At 41.8% G+C, this 15868-nt stretch overlaps 1 protein-coding gene across 5 annotated transcripts in view; it reads right to left on the reverse strand.

Annotated features, from left to right (window-relative positions):
* Window positions 1-932: 932 nt before the first annotated feature.
* Window positions 933-15868, reverse strand: part of ABCA9 (ATP binding cassette subfamily A member 9) — a 67362-nt gene continuing 52426 nt past the window's right edge. For 4 of the 5 annotated variants that reach the window (XM_032321800.1, XM_032321802.1, XM_032321798.1 and 1 more), the window contains 13 exons: window positions 15623-15691; window positions 15080-15171; window positions 13688-13803; window positions 12993-13112; window positions 12209-12300; window positions 9770-9930; window positions 9292-9367; window positions 9125-9219; window positions 8148-8267; window positions 7804-7944; window positions 6765-6844; window positions 3774-3829; window positions 933-3642 (listed from right to left, as the gene is read on the reverse strand). In XM_032321800.1, the coding sequence (XP_032177691.1) occupies window positions 3544-3642; window positions 3774-3829; window positions 6765-6844; window positions 7804-7944; window positions 8148-8267; window positions 9125-9219; window positions 9292-9367; window positions 9770-9930; window positions 12209-12300; window positions 12993-13112; window positions 13688-13803; window positions 15080-15171; window positions 15623-15691 (1317 nt within the window). In that variant the 3' untranslated portion in view covers window positions 933-3543. Of the gene's footprint in view, window positions 3643-3773; window positions 3830-6764; window positions 6845-7803; window positions 7945-8147; window positions 8268-9124; window positions 9220-9291; window positions 9368-9769; window positions 9931-12208; window positions 12301-12992; window positions 13113-13687; window positions 13804-15079; window positions 15172-15622; window positions 15692-15868 lie in introns of those variants that run through there. The other variant, XR_004280688.1, reaches the window with a different exon arrangement.

Raw genomic sequence — 15868 nt, forward strand, 5'->3', positions numbered from 1 at the left:
TCCAAAGAAGTCAAGTATCTTCTCAGTCAGCTTTCTTCTTTTGTGAGTTCTCCTTTTGTATCATCTGCCCACCTTCCTATTTGACTTTTAAAACTAAAATATTTTGGTGGCACCTGGGTGGCTCAGTTGGTTAAGCATCTGTCTTTGGCTCAGGTCATGATCTCAGGGTCCTAGGATCGAGTCCTGCATTGGGCTCCCTGCTGAGCAGGGAGCCTGCTTCTCCCTCTCCCTTTGCCTGCCTCTCTGCCTACTTGTGTCCTCTCTTTCTTGAATGAATAAATACAATCTTTAAAAATAAATAAAGAAAAAAATGAATGTATTTTTAGGAGATCTTTATTCTGGATAATCTGTTTCCTTTTTTGTTTCAGACAACTTCTTTACACATTTTCCAGCTCTTCAACTTTCTTAATCTTAATTTTGTTTATCATCTCTTTTGTTGTACTGAAGTTTTAATTTGGTTGTGATTGAACATTATAATTTTTACTCTATGATTGTGTGTCTCTGTGTGTCCTGTTTTAGGAACAACCTTCCTTTCTGGAAGTCAAAATATATTCTTCTATATTTCCTTCCAACCATTCTGTAGTTTCATTTGTCACATTTTCTCTTGAATCCACTTGCATATTTGTGTGTGTGTGTGTGTGTGTGTGTGTGTGTGTGTGGCACAAGGTGGGGATCTATCTTTTTCTTTTATATTTATCAAGCTGTCACAACACCATTTACTTAAGTTCTTTCCTTCTTCATGGATTTTTTTTTCTGTTTCCCTCTCATTTTCAGGCTTTCTATTCATATTCCTTTGTATATTCCTTCCACACTTCTTTTTTTTTGACTATTTATTTTGTGGGGGAGACCATATGAGTGGGAGGAAGGGCAGAGGGAGAAGGAGAGAGAGAATCTCAAGCAGACTCCACACAGAGTGTGGAACTTGATGTGGGACTCAATCTCATGACCTTGAGACCATGACCTGAACCAAAATCAAGAGTCAGATTCTTAACCAATTGAGCCAGTCACATACTGAGACTTCTAATAATCTTTCTATTATCATTAATATATATTTTTTCCAGGCGCCTGGAAAAAACCTGCCTCATTTAGCTTTCAATGCTCTTTGCCACATTTGCTTTTCAGAGGTTCCACTGCTTTGGGACCCAACAGTTTGCATGGTTCTTCATTTTCCCTCACGGAGATCATTCACAGACCCTCGTGCAACATGTTCCTGAGGCTTGTGCTCCCTTTAAAGAGTTCAAGGAGACATAAACTTCAAACAGAAGTTACTCCAGCACCTGCAAATTTTAAAATGTATTATTGGCCATTTTTATTGCAAGTTTTCAGATTTCTTCAAAATGAACACTTTTTATAGTTTAGTCCAGAGTATTTAACGCAACATGCCAATACCTCCAAAGGAACAAGACCCACTGTCTTTAATTCATTTTTTACTTTGCTCCAAGATCATAAAATTACCAAGCAGTCGATTTAAGGACGTATAATTTGATTTAGACAATATCTGGAGACGTTTTGATTGTCACACTCAGGTGGCGATTGCTACTGGGTACAGATCAGAATTGCCATTGAATATTCTACAATACACAGGATAGCCTCTCCTTTCTCCCTCCCCCAACAAAGAATTATCTGGCACAAAACATTAACAGTGCCGTTGTTGAGAAAAGCACAGCTAGGATGAAAAAAATAAATCCACTCTCATTAAAATTACTTATTCATAATCACTGTGATGTTTTCATTTAATAATCCATTGGAATAACTTATTCTTACTTTCGACTTCAAATACTCCAAACATTCACTCAGTATAACTTTGTATATCTCAGGTCATCCCTTCTTGGATTTTCACAATACAAAGAAGGGTAGACTCACCCAGAGGCATCCCGTCTTGGGTTGGAAGTTACTGTTGTTTGCCTATACTTTGAGGATGGTGTGGCAGAAATGGGTTGAAAGTGAAGGAAGGGTCATGCTTGTAGAGTAGATTCAGGCAAGGACTGGGAACAGGCTGCTTAGAATAGTCTTTGGCAATTCCATCAAGAAATACTCCAGGGTTTTGTCCCCACCCATTTCCTGGCATGATCTGAGTTAGTTAATGTAACATTGACTGTCTGTTGTAACAAACATCCCCACTGTCTCCGTAACCTCAGCAGCTCAAAACCACAGTGTGTTGTAGGGGTTTCATTTTTTTGGTTTTGTGTTGCACTCTGCATAGTTGTGTGTTTCATGACTTGGTCCTGCATGGTCCTGGAGCTCTGCAGACAACTCATCTCCCAATAGTGACTGCCAGGCCAGGTGTCAGAAAACTTGGTTTCTGGTGATGTCTCTCTTCCTGGCTTGTGGGTAGCCAGCTTGCTGTGTTCTCATGGGATCTTTACCCTGTGAGTGCACAGAGATAGGGGATCTCGTTCCCTTTTTATAAAGATACCAGTGCTATTGGATTAAGGCCCCAATCTTCTGCCCTCACTGAACTTCTGACTCATTAAAGGCCCTATCTCCAAATACAACCACACTGGACTTTGGGGCTTTAACCTATGAATTTTGGGAGAACTCAATTCAGTCCATAAGAGCTAACAACAACAACAGTAGCAAGAACAAGAACAAAAAAACTTACCTAAATAAGAATATACAAGTATATTGCATAGATTTTAAGGTGTTTAGAGGGTCACCAGTTAAAGAAGTCATAAGACACATAAACATGAGAAATTAAGATCTGCTATACCCTTACATCATAAGAAGACCAATCAAATCATAAGTATGTTTCAAAATTGTGAGATACATCGTTTTTAAACTTCCATCAACTTGATTATTCAAATTCTTACTGAAATTACTTATTTTAACAGGTTTTCAAATTCCTTGATAGTCACAACAGACAGAACATAGACTGTACAATATAAAATGTGAAAAATGACAGAAAAGGAAAATCCATGTATTATGAATAAGCTGAAAAAAAAAAAGAACGAAACAAACTCTGAATTACAGAAAGCAAATACTTGTGAGGATGAGCGGCGCATGTTGTTGGAAAGCGCTGTGTCACCGTATTGTACAGCTGAAGTTAATACTACACTGTATGTTAACTAACTGGAATTTAAATAAAAACTAAAAACCAAAAAAGCAAATACCATGTTTTTCTGTAATCACTGGCTCTCTCCCCCCTACATCAAGATTAGGTCTTACTTTGTCCTTACTTCATTCAAAAGGATAAGAAAATATTCAATATTTTGATGTTCAAATATCAAATAAAAATAAAGCAAATCTCTGTATCGTCTTGAGAAACCCAAACATTTTGTAACAAATGCATTTTTAATTTACTTCCCTCTGACATGTGGGGTTTAGTTGTTGGCACAGAGGCACAGAGGCCCCCATGGTCAGTTTCAAGACTGTTCTCACTGATTTTTCTCCTTAGTCCTGATAGACGTCATGTTATTGAGAAAAATGGTGACATGAATTCTAAAAGCATTTTGTATCCTATCTGAGATCAGATATATTAATGATATAAAATATTATATTTAAAAAGAGGCCTAAGACTTTTTAAAAAATAGGGTATTTGGGACTTCAAGGGTCTTCCTGTGGGAGGAGCTTCCACTTCACCGAAGAGTCAAGTTCTTCATCAAAGTCATCCAGCTCCTGCTCCTTGGAGAGCTCCAGGAAAACCTGAGATGGACAAGAAATGGAGAGAGAGAGAGGTGACACTGCCTTCTGTCGCTCTGAGTGAGTGCAAGGCGTATGCACACGGTGTCCCTTTATAGTGCCCGGATGAAACAGAGTCACTCACACCGACCCACCTGCTCCAGGGTGGACTGGGAGAGGCTGTATTCCTCCAGGTCGAAGCTCTGTTTAACTGCAGAAAGACGGACAGACCTTAGGAGTTCATCTATTTTTAATTTGGAGAGTTTTACCAAGTTATGCACAAAATCTACATATCAATAGATTTTAAATATGCAAGATAAGGTAATAAATACTCTCGGACTAGATCTGTCTGATATATGTGCTTGCTTAGGCAGCACATATGCTAAATATGGAAAGGCAAATTCACCCTGTGGTCTTGCAACAGGATGGAAATACTCTCTCATTATCTTAGAGTTTGAGCAGGGGCACTCCAGACTGGAAAACAAGGTGTGAGGTCCCAGACCACCTATACAGGCTGAGTGGAGAGATGTTCCCTCTTCCCTCTGCTCTAGAATGCTACCATACCTCGATATCTGCCTTCAACCTCTCTACTCTGCTCTTTGCTCCACTGGCTGACTTAAGAGGGTCTTTCTGGTGGTTTCCACCAGTGGTGGCTCATGAGGAGGGAGAGAAGAGAGAGAGAGGAAAGGTCAAAACCTTTACTCCTTCACTCCCTCCTCAACTTTGACCCTTGACTGAAAGTCACTGCTTCTCACAAGATCACAAATTCTACATGATTCTACTCCTGGGTTCCAGCCACCGCTTCCTTTCTTAGTCCCTTTAGACCTGAGAACGTCGACACTTCTGCTGTGTCTAGCCCAGGGACATCACACAGTGCCTTGTCCCTTGGCAAATGGTCCCTGCCTAAACCAAAAGTTGCCAAATTATCCTAGTTTGACCATCTGTTAACAGTGTGGATTGTGAATAAGATCCCCAAACATGCAGATGCATAAGATGAAAAAAATAATGAACTGAGAGGTGAGACTAGAAAGCAAAGGTTTCTTGTGGGCAGTTGTCACATTGCTGTGGTATTTCCTTTCTCCTCTCAGCGGACAGAGGATGCGGTGGGATTGGCCTGCAACCTGGGAGCATGGGATTGGGTCCTTGCCTCAAGTCTGGGAACATGTCAACAACTGTGCACAGTGATGGCCCTGTACTTTCAGAGTTTGGAGAGGCCAAGCCTCTGCATCCAATGGGAGGTCCTCTAAGATGTCTTTTGGAAAGGGAAGGGAATTCCAAGAAGTGGCCCTGGGGCTGCAAGAGACCAAGAGACCAGGAAGAGAAGGTATCTCCCACCTCAGAGTAGAAGCTTTTGTCAGAGATTCCAGATAGGAGGGGAGAGGGAATCTTCAAGGAACTCTTCTCTGCACAGAAGGCCTCATGCCATAGTCCAGCTCTAATGAGCAAATCAAGCTTTGCTGTAATACTATCTCGTCTTCCCTCCCCTTACACTCTGCACCAAAGAGGCTCAAAATATCAGCAGATGAGCAGAGGAGGGAATAAGATAAGAAGGAGAGAAATCTAACCCACCCATCTCCCTACTTTCAAGTCTCCAAGCATTAGGCAATGTTGACCTGGAATGGGATCATGAGGGTGGAGTTCTGTTGCAGTTTGCAATACCCCAAAGTGATCTGATGCTACGGGAGAATGAGCCAATATAGCAGGACACAGGAATTGTCAGGGGCATGTACTGTGCTCCCACACTATGGGGCCTACCTCATTCAGCTGTGCTTCAGCTGAGAAGATAACTGTGTCTCACCTAACATCTGGAGGGAAAAAAAAAATGCTAACTTACATTTCCACCACACAGTGGGGTAGAAAACTGTGATAAAAAGTTAGGGTTCCCCCCACCATCTCCTAAGCAGAACTTTAGTTTTAGCAAATGAAACCCAGCAGAAGGAATCTGAGGTGGGAGGGAACATGTTTAAAAGCAGAAACGTTAGAAGGCTCTGAAGAAAGGACTCCTGTACTCTAGAGACACAGCCCTTTCTGGAATATCTCCCTCCCTGCTCCTAATTGGTCATAAAACACTTCATGTTGATCTGAATCGGTTGTGGGAATCCTTCTCACGGGAATGATGCAAAATTGGTCATTAGGCCAGGATGGTGAAAATTGTTACAAAATTGGTCACTAGGCCAGAATGACGACCGTGGAAAATGGTTACATGGACCCTAGAGCAAAGGTGACCAGCAGGAGGAGAAAGTAAAAAAGAAAAGCTATCTGGGGCAATCGTAACCTTGTATCAAGGAGAAGCACTTCTCTAAGAACTAGAATGTCTGGGGCTTCTAAAGACTGACAGGTGACAAGTAAGAAAGCACAGATCAAGAAGAGGGGGAGAGGGCACCTGGGTGGCTCAGCTGGTGGAGGGTCGGACTCTTGATTTCAGCCTATGTCTTGATCTCAGAGTGCTAAGTTCAACTCCTATGTTGGGCTCCACTCTGTGTGGAGCCTACTTAAAAAAAAAAAAGAGAGAGAGAGAGAGGGATGGGGGGTTCAGCTTTTTATCAGATTCCATACACTGGTGTGATAGGCAAAATCAGAGCTTTGTATACTGATACACCAATGCAGTATACAAAGATCACAATCCAAGACTCTAGAGATGGGTTAGTCCACCTCAACAGACACGGACCGCCTAATCAACATTCAACACTATCAAAGAGTACATACAGACAAAAACAAATGCCTTTTTTTTTTTTTTAATGAATCTGTGGACACTCCAGCTCCAAATGCCAAAGATCTCTTCCTTCTAAAGTCTCATTCAATTAGATCCCAACTTCTCAACCTTGGCACTAATGACATTCTGGTCTGATCCTTCTTTGCTGCAGGAGGGAGCTGACCTGTGTACACTGTGGGATGTTTAGCATCACCTCCGGCCTTGACCCACAAGATACCATTTGAACTCCCCAACTTCAACCCCACTGTGACAACCAAAGATAGCCACGGACACTACCAAATCACTCGTGGTTGAGAACCATGGATTGAAAGTCTTAATAATTTATTTCTGGTGTAACAGTGTAATTTCATGCCCATGTACCTCTTACACTGGTTTTATGCAAGATTTGAATTTCTCAGTTTCCTGGAGTCCTATCTTCAACTGTCACTCTTACCTATCTCTAATTTGAAGAAAGCTTGCGATAAAGGACACACGTCCTTGACGGGCAACTTATAGACCATCAGGGAGGAGTACCTGTGAAGAAAGGAAAGGGAGACTGAGTCCCACCTTACAAGAAGACAACCCTGGACGGGTGCATGTCTAAAAAGCAGCAACGATTTCACCAACAATTTGTTTCAATGTACGAGTCTACAGACCCATGGACACTGTGGTAGTGGGAATGTTCTTTAATCAACAAGAAGTCACTTGACTCAAGCAGAAGCAAGAGGAAGCTCTCACAGTAAGGCTCCCTTTTACTCTCAGGAGGAATAGGAGACAGAGGAGACGAGCAGTACCCCAAGAAGGGAAGAGGCAGGATTACTTATCATCCTTCTTCCTTTCAGAGAAGAGAATAGCATTTAAGTACAAAGAACTAAAATCGGCCCTTGGCTTCACTGCTAGGATTTGGCATGATTGAAACGACCTCAAGTGCCATTACAAATAATAATAATAATAATGCTAAGAACCACCGCTCACTGAGCTTTTACTGATGCCTGGCACTGGGTCTCGACTTTAGACAAGTGGTCACATTTAATGGGGGATGTTTTTACCCTCTAGAAAGGATCTGGATGACCCAGGTCCATGCCTTAGGTCCTGGCACATGATAGAGTCGCCAGGAATCTGAACTCCCTTACAATAATCAGTTCCCAATCAGTACTATGCTCTCTTATTTCCCTCCTGTGGAAGGAAATTCCCTTAGAATTGGGCCTTTCTTTAATAATTAATCAATAAATAAAATCACAATTAATTAATTAGAGGTAGTCTCTAATTAATGAATTCAGTCACAATTATCGTAAAGTTAACAACAACAGCAACGAAAGAATGATCAAGTAAAGCTTTTTTTTTTTAAATTTTTTATTTTTTATAAACATATATTTTTATCCCCAGGGGTACAGGTCTGTGAATCACCAGGTTTATACATCAAGTAAAGCTTTTATTTCTCTTCGCCATAATAGAAAAACAAAAAGATGAAACAAGCCAACACCTGTCCTTACCTTTCCTGCCGAGCAGCCTGGGGGAAAAGTCTCAGAATTTCACAGTGGAGGGGCTCCACCTGGGCGGGGTTCTTCACCTTCAACTCGAGCAGATAATCTTTCCCAAATTTGCTTTTCAGGTGTTGTATGGAACCAATACACCTGGAGGTAGGACGAGGATGAAGTCAAGGAAGAGAAGGAGAAGACAGAGGGATTGCCGTGGACTCTCAGCCCCAGGAGGCCAGGGCTGTGCCGAGCGGGAGTAACCAGTCACCCCAGCCCCTGCCAGTGATAACCCTGTGCAATGCAACGTCTTTGCTCAGGGCCCTCTGGTGGGCCAAGGGTGGGTTCGAATGGGCACCCACCTCAGCCTTCCAGACACCATGATGGCCACGCGGTCACACACGGCCTCAGCCTCTGCCATGTAGTGGGTGGTGAAGAGGGCGCCCCTCTCTGTGTTCCTAAAGGTGGCCCGGATTGCCTGCCTAAAGGGAGGGCAGGGGCAATGTTAGCTGCTGGCAATGCTCAAGATAAGATGAGAAGACGTTGAAACACCTTTCGCAGGCACAGAGGAAACAACTAGTGAATTTGACTTAGACAAAGAAATGACTTTTGGAGGGAGAACGCCATGTAAATACCCAAACTGTTGGGTAGAGTATCTAATTCAGAACATGCCTGGTGCTGAAGGTAGAAGATGATATTGCGTAAGAGTTCATTTAGAAAAATGCTGAGTTCCAAGAATATGTTTGAGAGAGCAGTAGGGAGAAAGAAAATGAGGAACACTTATTTAAAAGCATGATAAAAAATCACATTAAGCCCTAAAGTACAAAACCGCAGATTTCTGTATAGTCCTAAGAATTTGAGATTTTTTTTCCTCGTAAGAACTGTGTATCAGGTGATGCTGTAGAAATTGAAACTGGGGGCGCCTGGGTGGCTCAGTGGGTTAAGCCTCCGCCTTCGGCTCAGGTCGTGATCTCAGGGTCCTGGGATCGAGCCCTGCATCAGGCTCCCTGCCCACCCCCGCCAACTGTCTCTCTGCCTACTTGTGATCTCTGTCTGTCAAATAAATAAAATCTTTAAAACAAAAAAGAAATTGAAACTGAATAATAGATTGACATGGTTGAGTATAAAAATGGGCCATGCATCTCCCAAAGATTTATCATGAAAACAAGATTTTTAAGAGGATTATGGTGTTAGGATTATCCTTTTCTTCCTAATAAAAATTGACTGTGATAGGGGCATCAGAGTTCTCCCCCCTGAATATTGCATAAACCACAATTTTGAAGATCAGTTGTTATAGGGCTCACAAGTTCCCTTGGGATGACTCATGACGTCCCCTCACCACATTTGCAGCTGCCCCTCGGGGTCCATGCCGGTGGAGGGCTCGTCCAGAAGCACCACCGACGGGTTTCCCAGGATGCTCAGCGCGAAGCAGAGCTGCAACGGGAGAGACAGCGAGTCTGGCTCCGACCTGGGGTGCGCAGAGTGACGCTGAGCCCCCCCTCTTACCTTCCTCTTTATTCCCTCGGATAAAGCCTTCACAGGCTGCTTCAGCTGGTCCTGCAGCTTGAGCGCATCAGCCAACCTGGAGGAGACACAGTGGGTCCATCCACATTAACCCCACACTAAGGGGAATGTGTGTGGGGGATGGGCAAATCAGAACAAACAGTACATTAGAGACGTTTTTAAGAAGAGTATCCTGAATGATCATACAACTGGAACCACCTAGGATGCCTTAGGAGCTTTTTATAGTGGTCAAGTTCATATTTTTCAATGACTAATATGGACTAATATTCCATATTAAGAATAATCAATAAAATTGTTCTCTCTAGTTTTAACATGTGAAAATACAACAGGCTTCTTGATAGCTAAGTCTTCTCCCACAGGTGCGGCGTCATCAGTTAGAATCTCCCTTTCTTAATTCTCTGTGAACGTTATTTCTATCATATTCCCCCAGTGGAGAACGTGTGTGTCTCCTGCCATGTACCGTGTGATGCTGACTGTGGCGTCCACTTTCTCCAACCCTTTGATGGCGGCGAAGACCTCCAGATGTTCCCTCACTGACAGGTTGGGCCAGAGCACGTTCTCCTGAGGACAGTATCCCAGGAACCCGAGGGAATCCCCTTCACTGCTCCCTTTCAAAATCACCTGTACAGAAAGTTCATTTTCGCATTCAGTCCAAAATTGTGTATACATGTGTATGGGCACATGAGTGCAAAATTCAATGATGTCCTCATCTTACACGCATGGCTGCCAAGAGTACAAATGTAAATCAGTGATCACTTAACTGTAGAAGAAAGATGGTAAAAAACAAAACAAAACATAAACCTCAATAAATCAAAAGGAAGCTATTCCACATTGTCTTATACCTCTATAGGGTTTGTTTCCAAGTCCGTTACCCTGGTTGGCTTCAGGGTGGCTTACTGGGTTTTCGATGTTTGACTTCCCTCCCTGATCTCAACGTTCAAAGGAGTAGACACTCATTGAAGGTTCTATCTCCCCAATGTTAAATGAGCTATAATTATAGGGTCTGTTGCACAAGTTTATTGTGAGCATTAAAAATGGCAGCGCTTCTCAATCAGGGGTGATCTTCCTCCCAGAGGACATTTGGTAATGTCTGGAGATGTTTGTGGTTGGTACATCGGTTGCTGCTGGGATCACACGGCGAGAGGCCAGGCATGCCACATGGGACGGTCCTCCACACATGCAAAAAACGGCTACCCCAAAATGTTACCAGCACCAAGCTTGAGAAATCCTGAACTAAGATAATAAATGAAAGGTCCTTGGCACTAGTCTGGCACATAAAACCAATAAATACTAATAAATAGCATTTATTATTTTTATGAGCCAATCACAGTGCTTTACGATAATATAAATAAGTGATGTGTACCGGTGTTTACTATGTGCTAGGATCTAAGCAGTTTGTGTGTTTTGAATTACTTTATCCTTAGAAAAACCCTATATGACTCAAGTATCACTTTTAGAAACTGATTTAGAGTTTAAAAACTTGCAGAAGGTCACCCAACGTAAATCTGGGGGTTAAAGCTGGACTCTGCCTTCAGAATCCAAGCCCTTGACCTCAACGCTATGCTGTCTTTTCCAAATACAGTGGAGAAAAGAACTAGTTAATGTGGGCTCACAGAGCGTTCACTCTAGAGAGAGAAATGGAAAATAAAAGCAACTAGATCCATATGGGGATGACTTATAGCCCTTGCTTAATGCTTTCGAGGCAATAAATGGGATAAAGAATAAAAAAGGAGGATCCAAGGTTGCCATGAGTAGAATCACGGAAAGTCCTTTTGGGGAGGTAAATTTCAAAGTGACAAGAAGGAGGTAACTAAGTGCAAAGCCGAAGGAGAAACACTGTAGCCAATGGAAGGTGCTACAGAAGGACAATGACCAAAGGCCAAAGTCAGCAAGAAGTGAGCAGAGCCCAGATCTCACAGGGCCTTTTTTTGGCCATGCTAAAGGTTTTGGATCAATTCTAACTGAAGGATGATAAGCAGGAGAGTGACATGATCTCAGTGGCATCTTTTATGGGCCGTTCTGTCTGCTATGCGAGGAGAGACAATTTGGAAACCTCTGTTGCAATCCACACTGCTAGAAAATCTCTCTTCATGGCCACTCCCTCTGCCCTCAACCTTCCGTCAAACGTTAGCAGCAGCTCCTCCTCAATGTTGTGGTCCCTGAGGACGTCTGTCCATCATTGTATCCCACTTGGTCTAGACGTACCGCCAAGCGCCATTCACATACCATTCTAGTTTTTTTTTTTTAAATATTTTATTTATTTATTTGACAGAGAGAGATCATAAGTAGATGGAGAGGCAGGCAGAGAAAGAGAGAGAGAGAGAGGGAAGCAGGCTCCCTGCTGAGCAGAGAGCCCGATACGGGACTCGATCCCAGGACCCTGAGATCATGACCTGAGCCGAAGGCAGTGGCTCAACCCACTGAACCACCCAGGCACCCCACCATTCTAGTTTTTGATTGGAAATTTAGACAATCTTTTTATTTTCTCTCCCCCCCCCCCCCAATCTATGAGCTCTCTTTTCTGAATAAATCCCAGATCTTAGCAATTTAATTCAACAAATCCTCAGGATCCATAAGTCAAAAAATAAAAAGTAAAAAACCCCAAAGATCCCTGACCAGAATAAAGCTAGTATTCAGCTTTACCAAAACATTTCCTTTTAATGTCACTACTTTTCATCCAATGGAACATATGGTGTCAGTAACAACGGTGTGCTTTTCGGCACCGACTCGTTTTGGAATTAAGGTGAGAAGTTTTTAACTCATCCTCTCATTCTATGCCTAACTCAATGGATTCATCAGAAAGGATCATTTGTGTATTTTTGAGACTATCATCAACGTTCACAGGTTAGAGCTTGTTCAAGGCAGCATTAAGGACCCTATTTCTGTGTGGTTTACTGACCTGTCCTGCGGTTGGATTTGTATCCCCAGTTATCATCTTAATAGTTGTACTTTTGCCAGCTCCATTGTGTCCTAAGAGTCCTATAACTTCACCTGAAAGAAACAGGTATGCTTAGAATTATAACGTCAAATAATTACAATAAACATAGAGGCAAATACTCCTGGAGGACTCGCGATGTGCCAGGCTCTCTGTCGGGTGCACCGATGTATTAACTCATCTGTTCTTCACACACACACATACGCACCAATAGGGGTTGTTACTGGCTTCATTCTGTAGGCAAAGAAGCTGAGGGGGAGGAGGATACATAATGTACCCATCGTCACACAGCCACTAAGATGCTGGAACGGAAACAAATTTTGATCTCAAGTCTGTCGCATTTAATGGACACTTCCCCAAAATGTGTTCTTTAGAATAGAGACTGCACTGGTGTGCCCCAGTGAGTTCCTCTCGGGTGCATTCCTGTTGTGAAATTAACGGTATTCCTTCGAAAGCTACGGCATCCTTTTTAACAGAAAGACGGACTTCTTCTTTTTTTTTTTTTCAGTTGTTCTTTTTTTGTTTGTTTGCCTGTTTCAACAGAACAGACAGAACTGTCTTCTCAGACCAAGAGAAAACAATGTTATCATAACCAAGGCTTTTAAGCAGGAGGGTTCTGCCCGTGGGTGATAGGCTGCCTTTCATGATTATCAACAGATGGCCCCGATTCAGATACTATTATTCCCTCCCAAAGACCTTGTCTCAGGAGGTCAAGATAGCTTTAAACATTAAATCTAGTGTCTCCAACCTTTTTTAACACAGAAAGAGACATTTCTTATGGCCACTTTTTTCTTCCTCTTAGCGAAGCAGTCTTTCTTCTTGCCTGTATATTCCTTCCGCAGACAGCTAGCAATGATGACGGGTTTCTGTAGAGACGAGGAAATAACGGTGGGGCTTTATTCTTACCTTGGAATGAGTGAGTGCACCACATTCCCTACAACCACATTTTTCCCTGTACAGAATCATGACTCAGACAAGTTCTTTCCCCAGAAACTGCCATGTTCGAGTGAACTCTCCCAATCTAGATTCCTGCAGGGAAATAACATTTGTATCGTATTGTGTGATCTATGCTTGACCTTTCTCAGAAAGCAGGAACAGAGACATCCACCAAAAGGGACGGTTCAGACACACTCACACACGCACACATACATACATCTCAGATGGACTCTCTCATCTTGCAATAAGCTTTACTCAGTCCATGAAACTCACAAAGTCTTACTTCCTTAGGTTTTGTAATGTGTAGCTTTTCTTACCCAAACTACAACCCTGAAAAAGGAATTAACAAGTCTCTGCCTGTGGGTATGGGTGTGTATTCCCTTGTTCCCCTATCTCTGGGGACATTGCATATTCAGCAAAGTCAAGGAATGAACTCTGTAAGGACAGAAGAACCGCAAAGTGTTTTTCAAAATATTCAGATGAATGTTGTTCATCGTTCTACCTCATCAAAGTCTGCAATGGTCCTAGCGTTTGTGGTTCTCCTTCTTTCTATCTGAACATCTTCATCCTCTCCTTCGGGTTCTTCTGGGTTTGGGAAAATGCCACTGCTTCTTGGGGAAATTCTAAAATCAAAACAGTGTGAGAATAACTGGTCTCCAGTTGAAAAACTTGCAGCAAAAATAATGAGCTTGCTGTAGACTGCTCTCAATTATGTGATTACATTCACTCTGAGAACAATATAACTCCCATTTTTCAGCTCTGCGCCATCTGCCTTGCAAAGAGCCTGGTTTCCATCAACAAGTCAAATGCTGCTACCCTTGCTTTTTCCCTAGTTTTACTTTTCTTCGTCTGTTGTGACTTCTTTAAAAAATAAATAAAACAGGACACACTCTCTGGCAAACGATTTTGGGGCACAGTTGTGTGAGAAAGGCATCTAGGAACCGTAATTTTGGTACAGGTATTTTGGAATTCTGAGGACTTTGAGAAAACTGTGGATTGAAACATTTGGAATTCGAGAGGCATCCCAGAAAAATCCAGGACACGTAATCACCAGTAAGTGAGCACTGTCACTTCTTAGAGATATGTTTCAGAATCACTCCTTCTGGACTGCGATCCACCCAGTTCTTTCCTTCCTCATCCTACCACTGATTACTGCTGAAGCTCATCTCCCTCCTTCCTGCCATCGCAAATGGCTGATGTCTGCCGATTTCCTAAAATACGGCTGTCACCTTGTCATGCTCTTGCCCTACTACCTACTTTACACTTGAACTGGATTCATATTTTCTGAGTTAGATGAGGTTTCCAAAACAGAGCCGTCTTGATTTCCCATTATGTAATTTGGTTTTGTAATGTGTAGCTTTTCTTACCCAAACTATAACCCTGAAAAATGAATTCCCATTATGTAATTTGCAAAGTCTTCCCTATGCTTCTGTACTCCAAAACCCTCCAAAATCTAGCTTTAATTTAATTTTTCATTATCTTCCAGTACGAACCTTTAAGTTCTTTCCAGCTGTCTTCTCAAATCTACAGCAAGGTGGCATTTATATCAACTTCTGCTTTTTTCTACTTTCCTGGACTGGCTACTCTTACCAATTGTTTATCTATATTTACCCATCATTTTAAAGATTTTATCTTTCATATATAACTTTCTTTTAGTATGTCAGTGAAATTATGGTATTCCTTAATTTTTCAGTGTCTCATGTGTGTTAATGTGGCTTCCCTCCCTAGATTGTAAGCTCATTAAAGTATCATGAATTAGAATAATTTTGTACACCACACAATTCCTAAAAAAAAAAATCCTGTGCAGTAATTTTTACTTAATTAGCTTAAGCATTTTAAAATATTTTTAAACAATGAATATTAAAATAAAACATGAAATCATATTTGAATTTTCTCTACCTGAACACGGGATCTTTTCTCATTGATTTCTTTCTAAAGTTCACTTCCAGACACCGGAGAACAAAAACGAAAATGCAAAAATGAAGGTAAGGCTAAGGGGAGAAAAAAAGAATCAGTGTTAGAAATCACCATAAAAAACAAAAAGTTCAATACTGGAATTTATTTAAGGGGTTTGACTGTATATAAAGAGTTGATCTGTACAAAGACAGATCTGATAACATTTTGACAAATTTGAAAGACAATCTTTTAATGTCCAGTGAAACTCTCAGAGCTAGCTCTTCAGAGAAGCCACAACAGACAAGACAGTAGTAAGTTGGTACCAGGACTAATCACACCATTGAGAGTTTGGGCTCTAAACTCCATGTCAAATGATTGTTATAAAAATAACGGTCCAAATTTTAAAGTGTGTATGTATGTGTGTGTTGCTTTAGATGCCTAAAATACTGTGTTTTCAAGTGCCAAAATTAAGCTTTTTAACTTAATGCTAAGCAAACAAAAGTGTCCCCCTCATGCAAGAACATCTAAATGGAAATGTATTCTTACTATTAGCAGTGCCAGGAACACGATTTGATGTTCTGAAGCCCCTAAGTAATCCACGGAGTCAGGAGAAATCTATAAAATGAGGAAAGGTAAGTTTAGATAAACCTTTATCTGCTCTCGAATCTCATCTCACATTAGACGCACTAATGTCCTTTAAATGACCTTGCCAGTGTTCTCTCTCATCTGTCAGGTAAAAGTCTACTTCCGACCTCGTTATGTGTCTTCTTGGCTTGCAGGGTCACTCAGTGA

This window comes from Mustela erminea, chromosome 18 (genome assembly GCF_009829155.1).
Source record: "Mustela erminea isolate mMusErm1 chromosome 18, mMusErm1.Pri, whole genome shotgun sequence".
Taxonomy (NCBI): domain Eukaryota; kingdom Metazoa; phylum Chordata; class Mammalia; order Carnivora; family Mustelidae; genus Mustela; species Mustela erminea.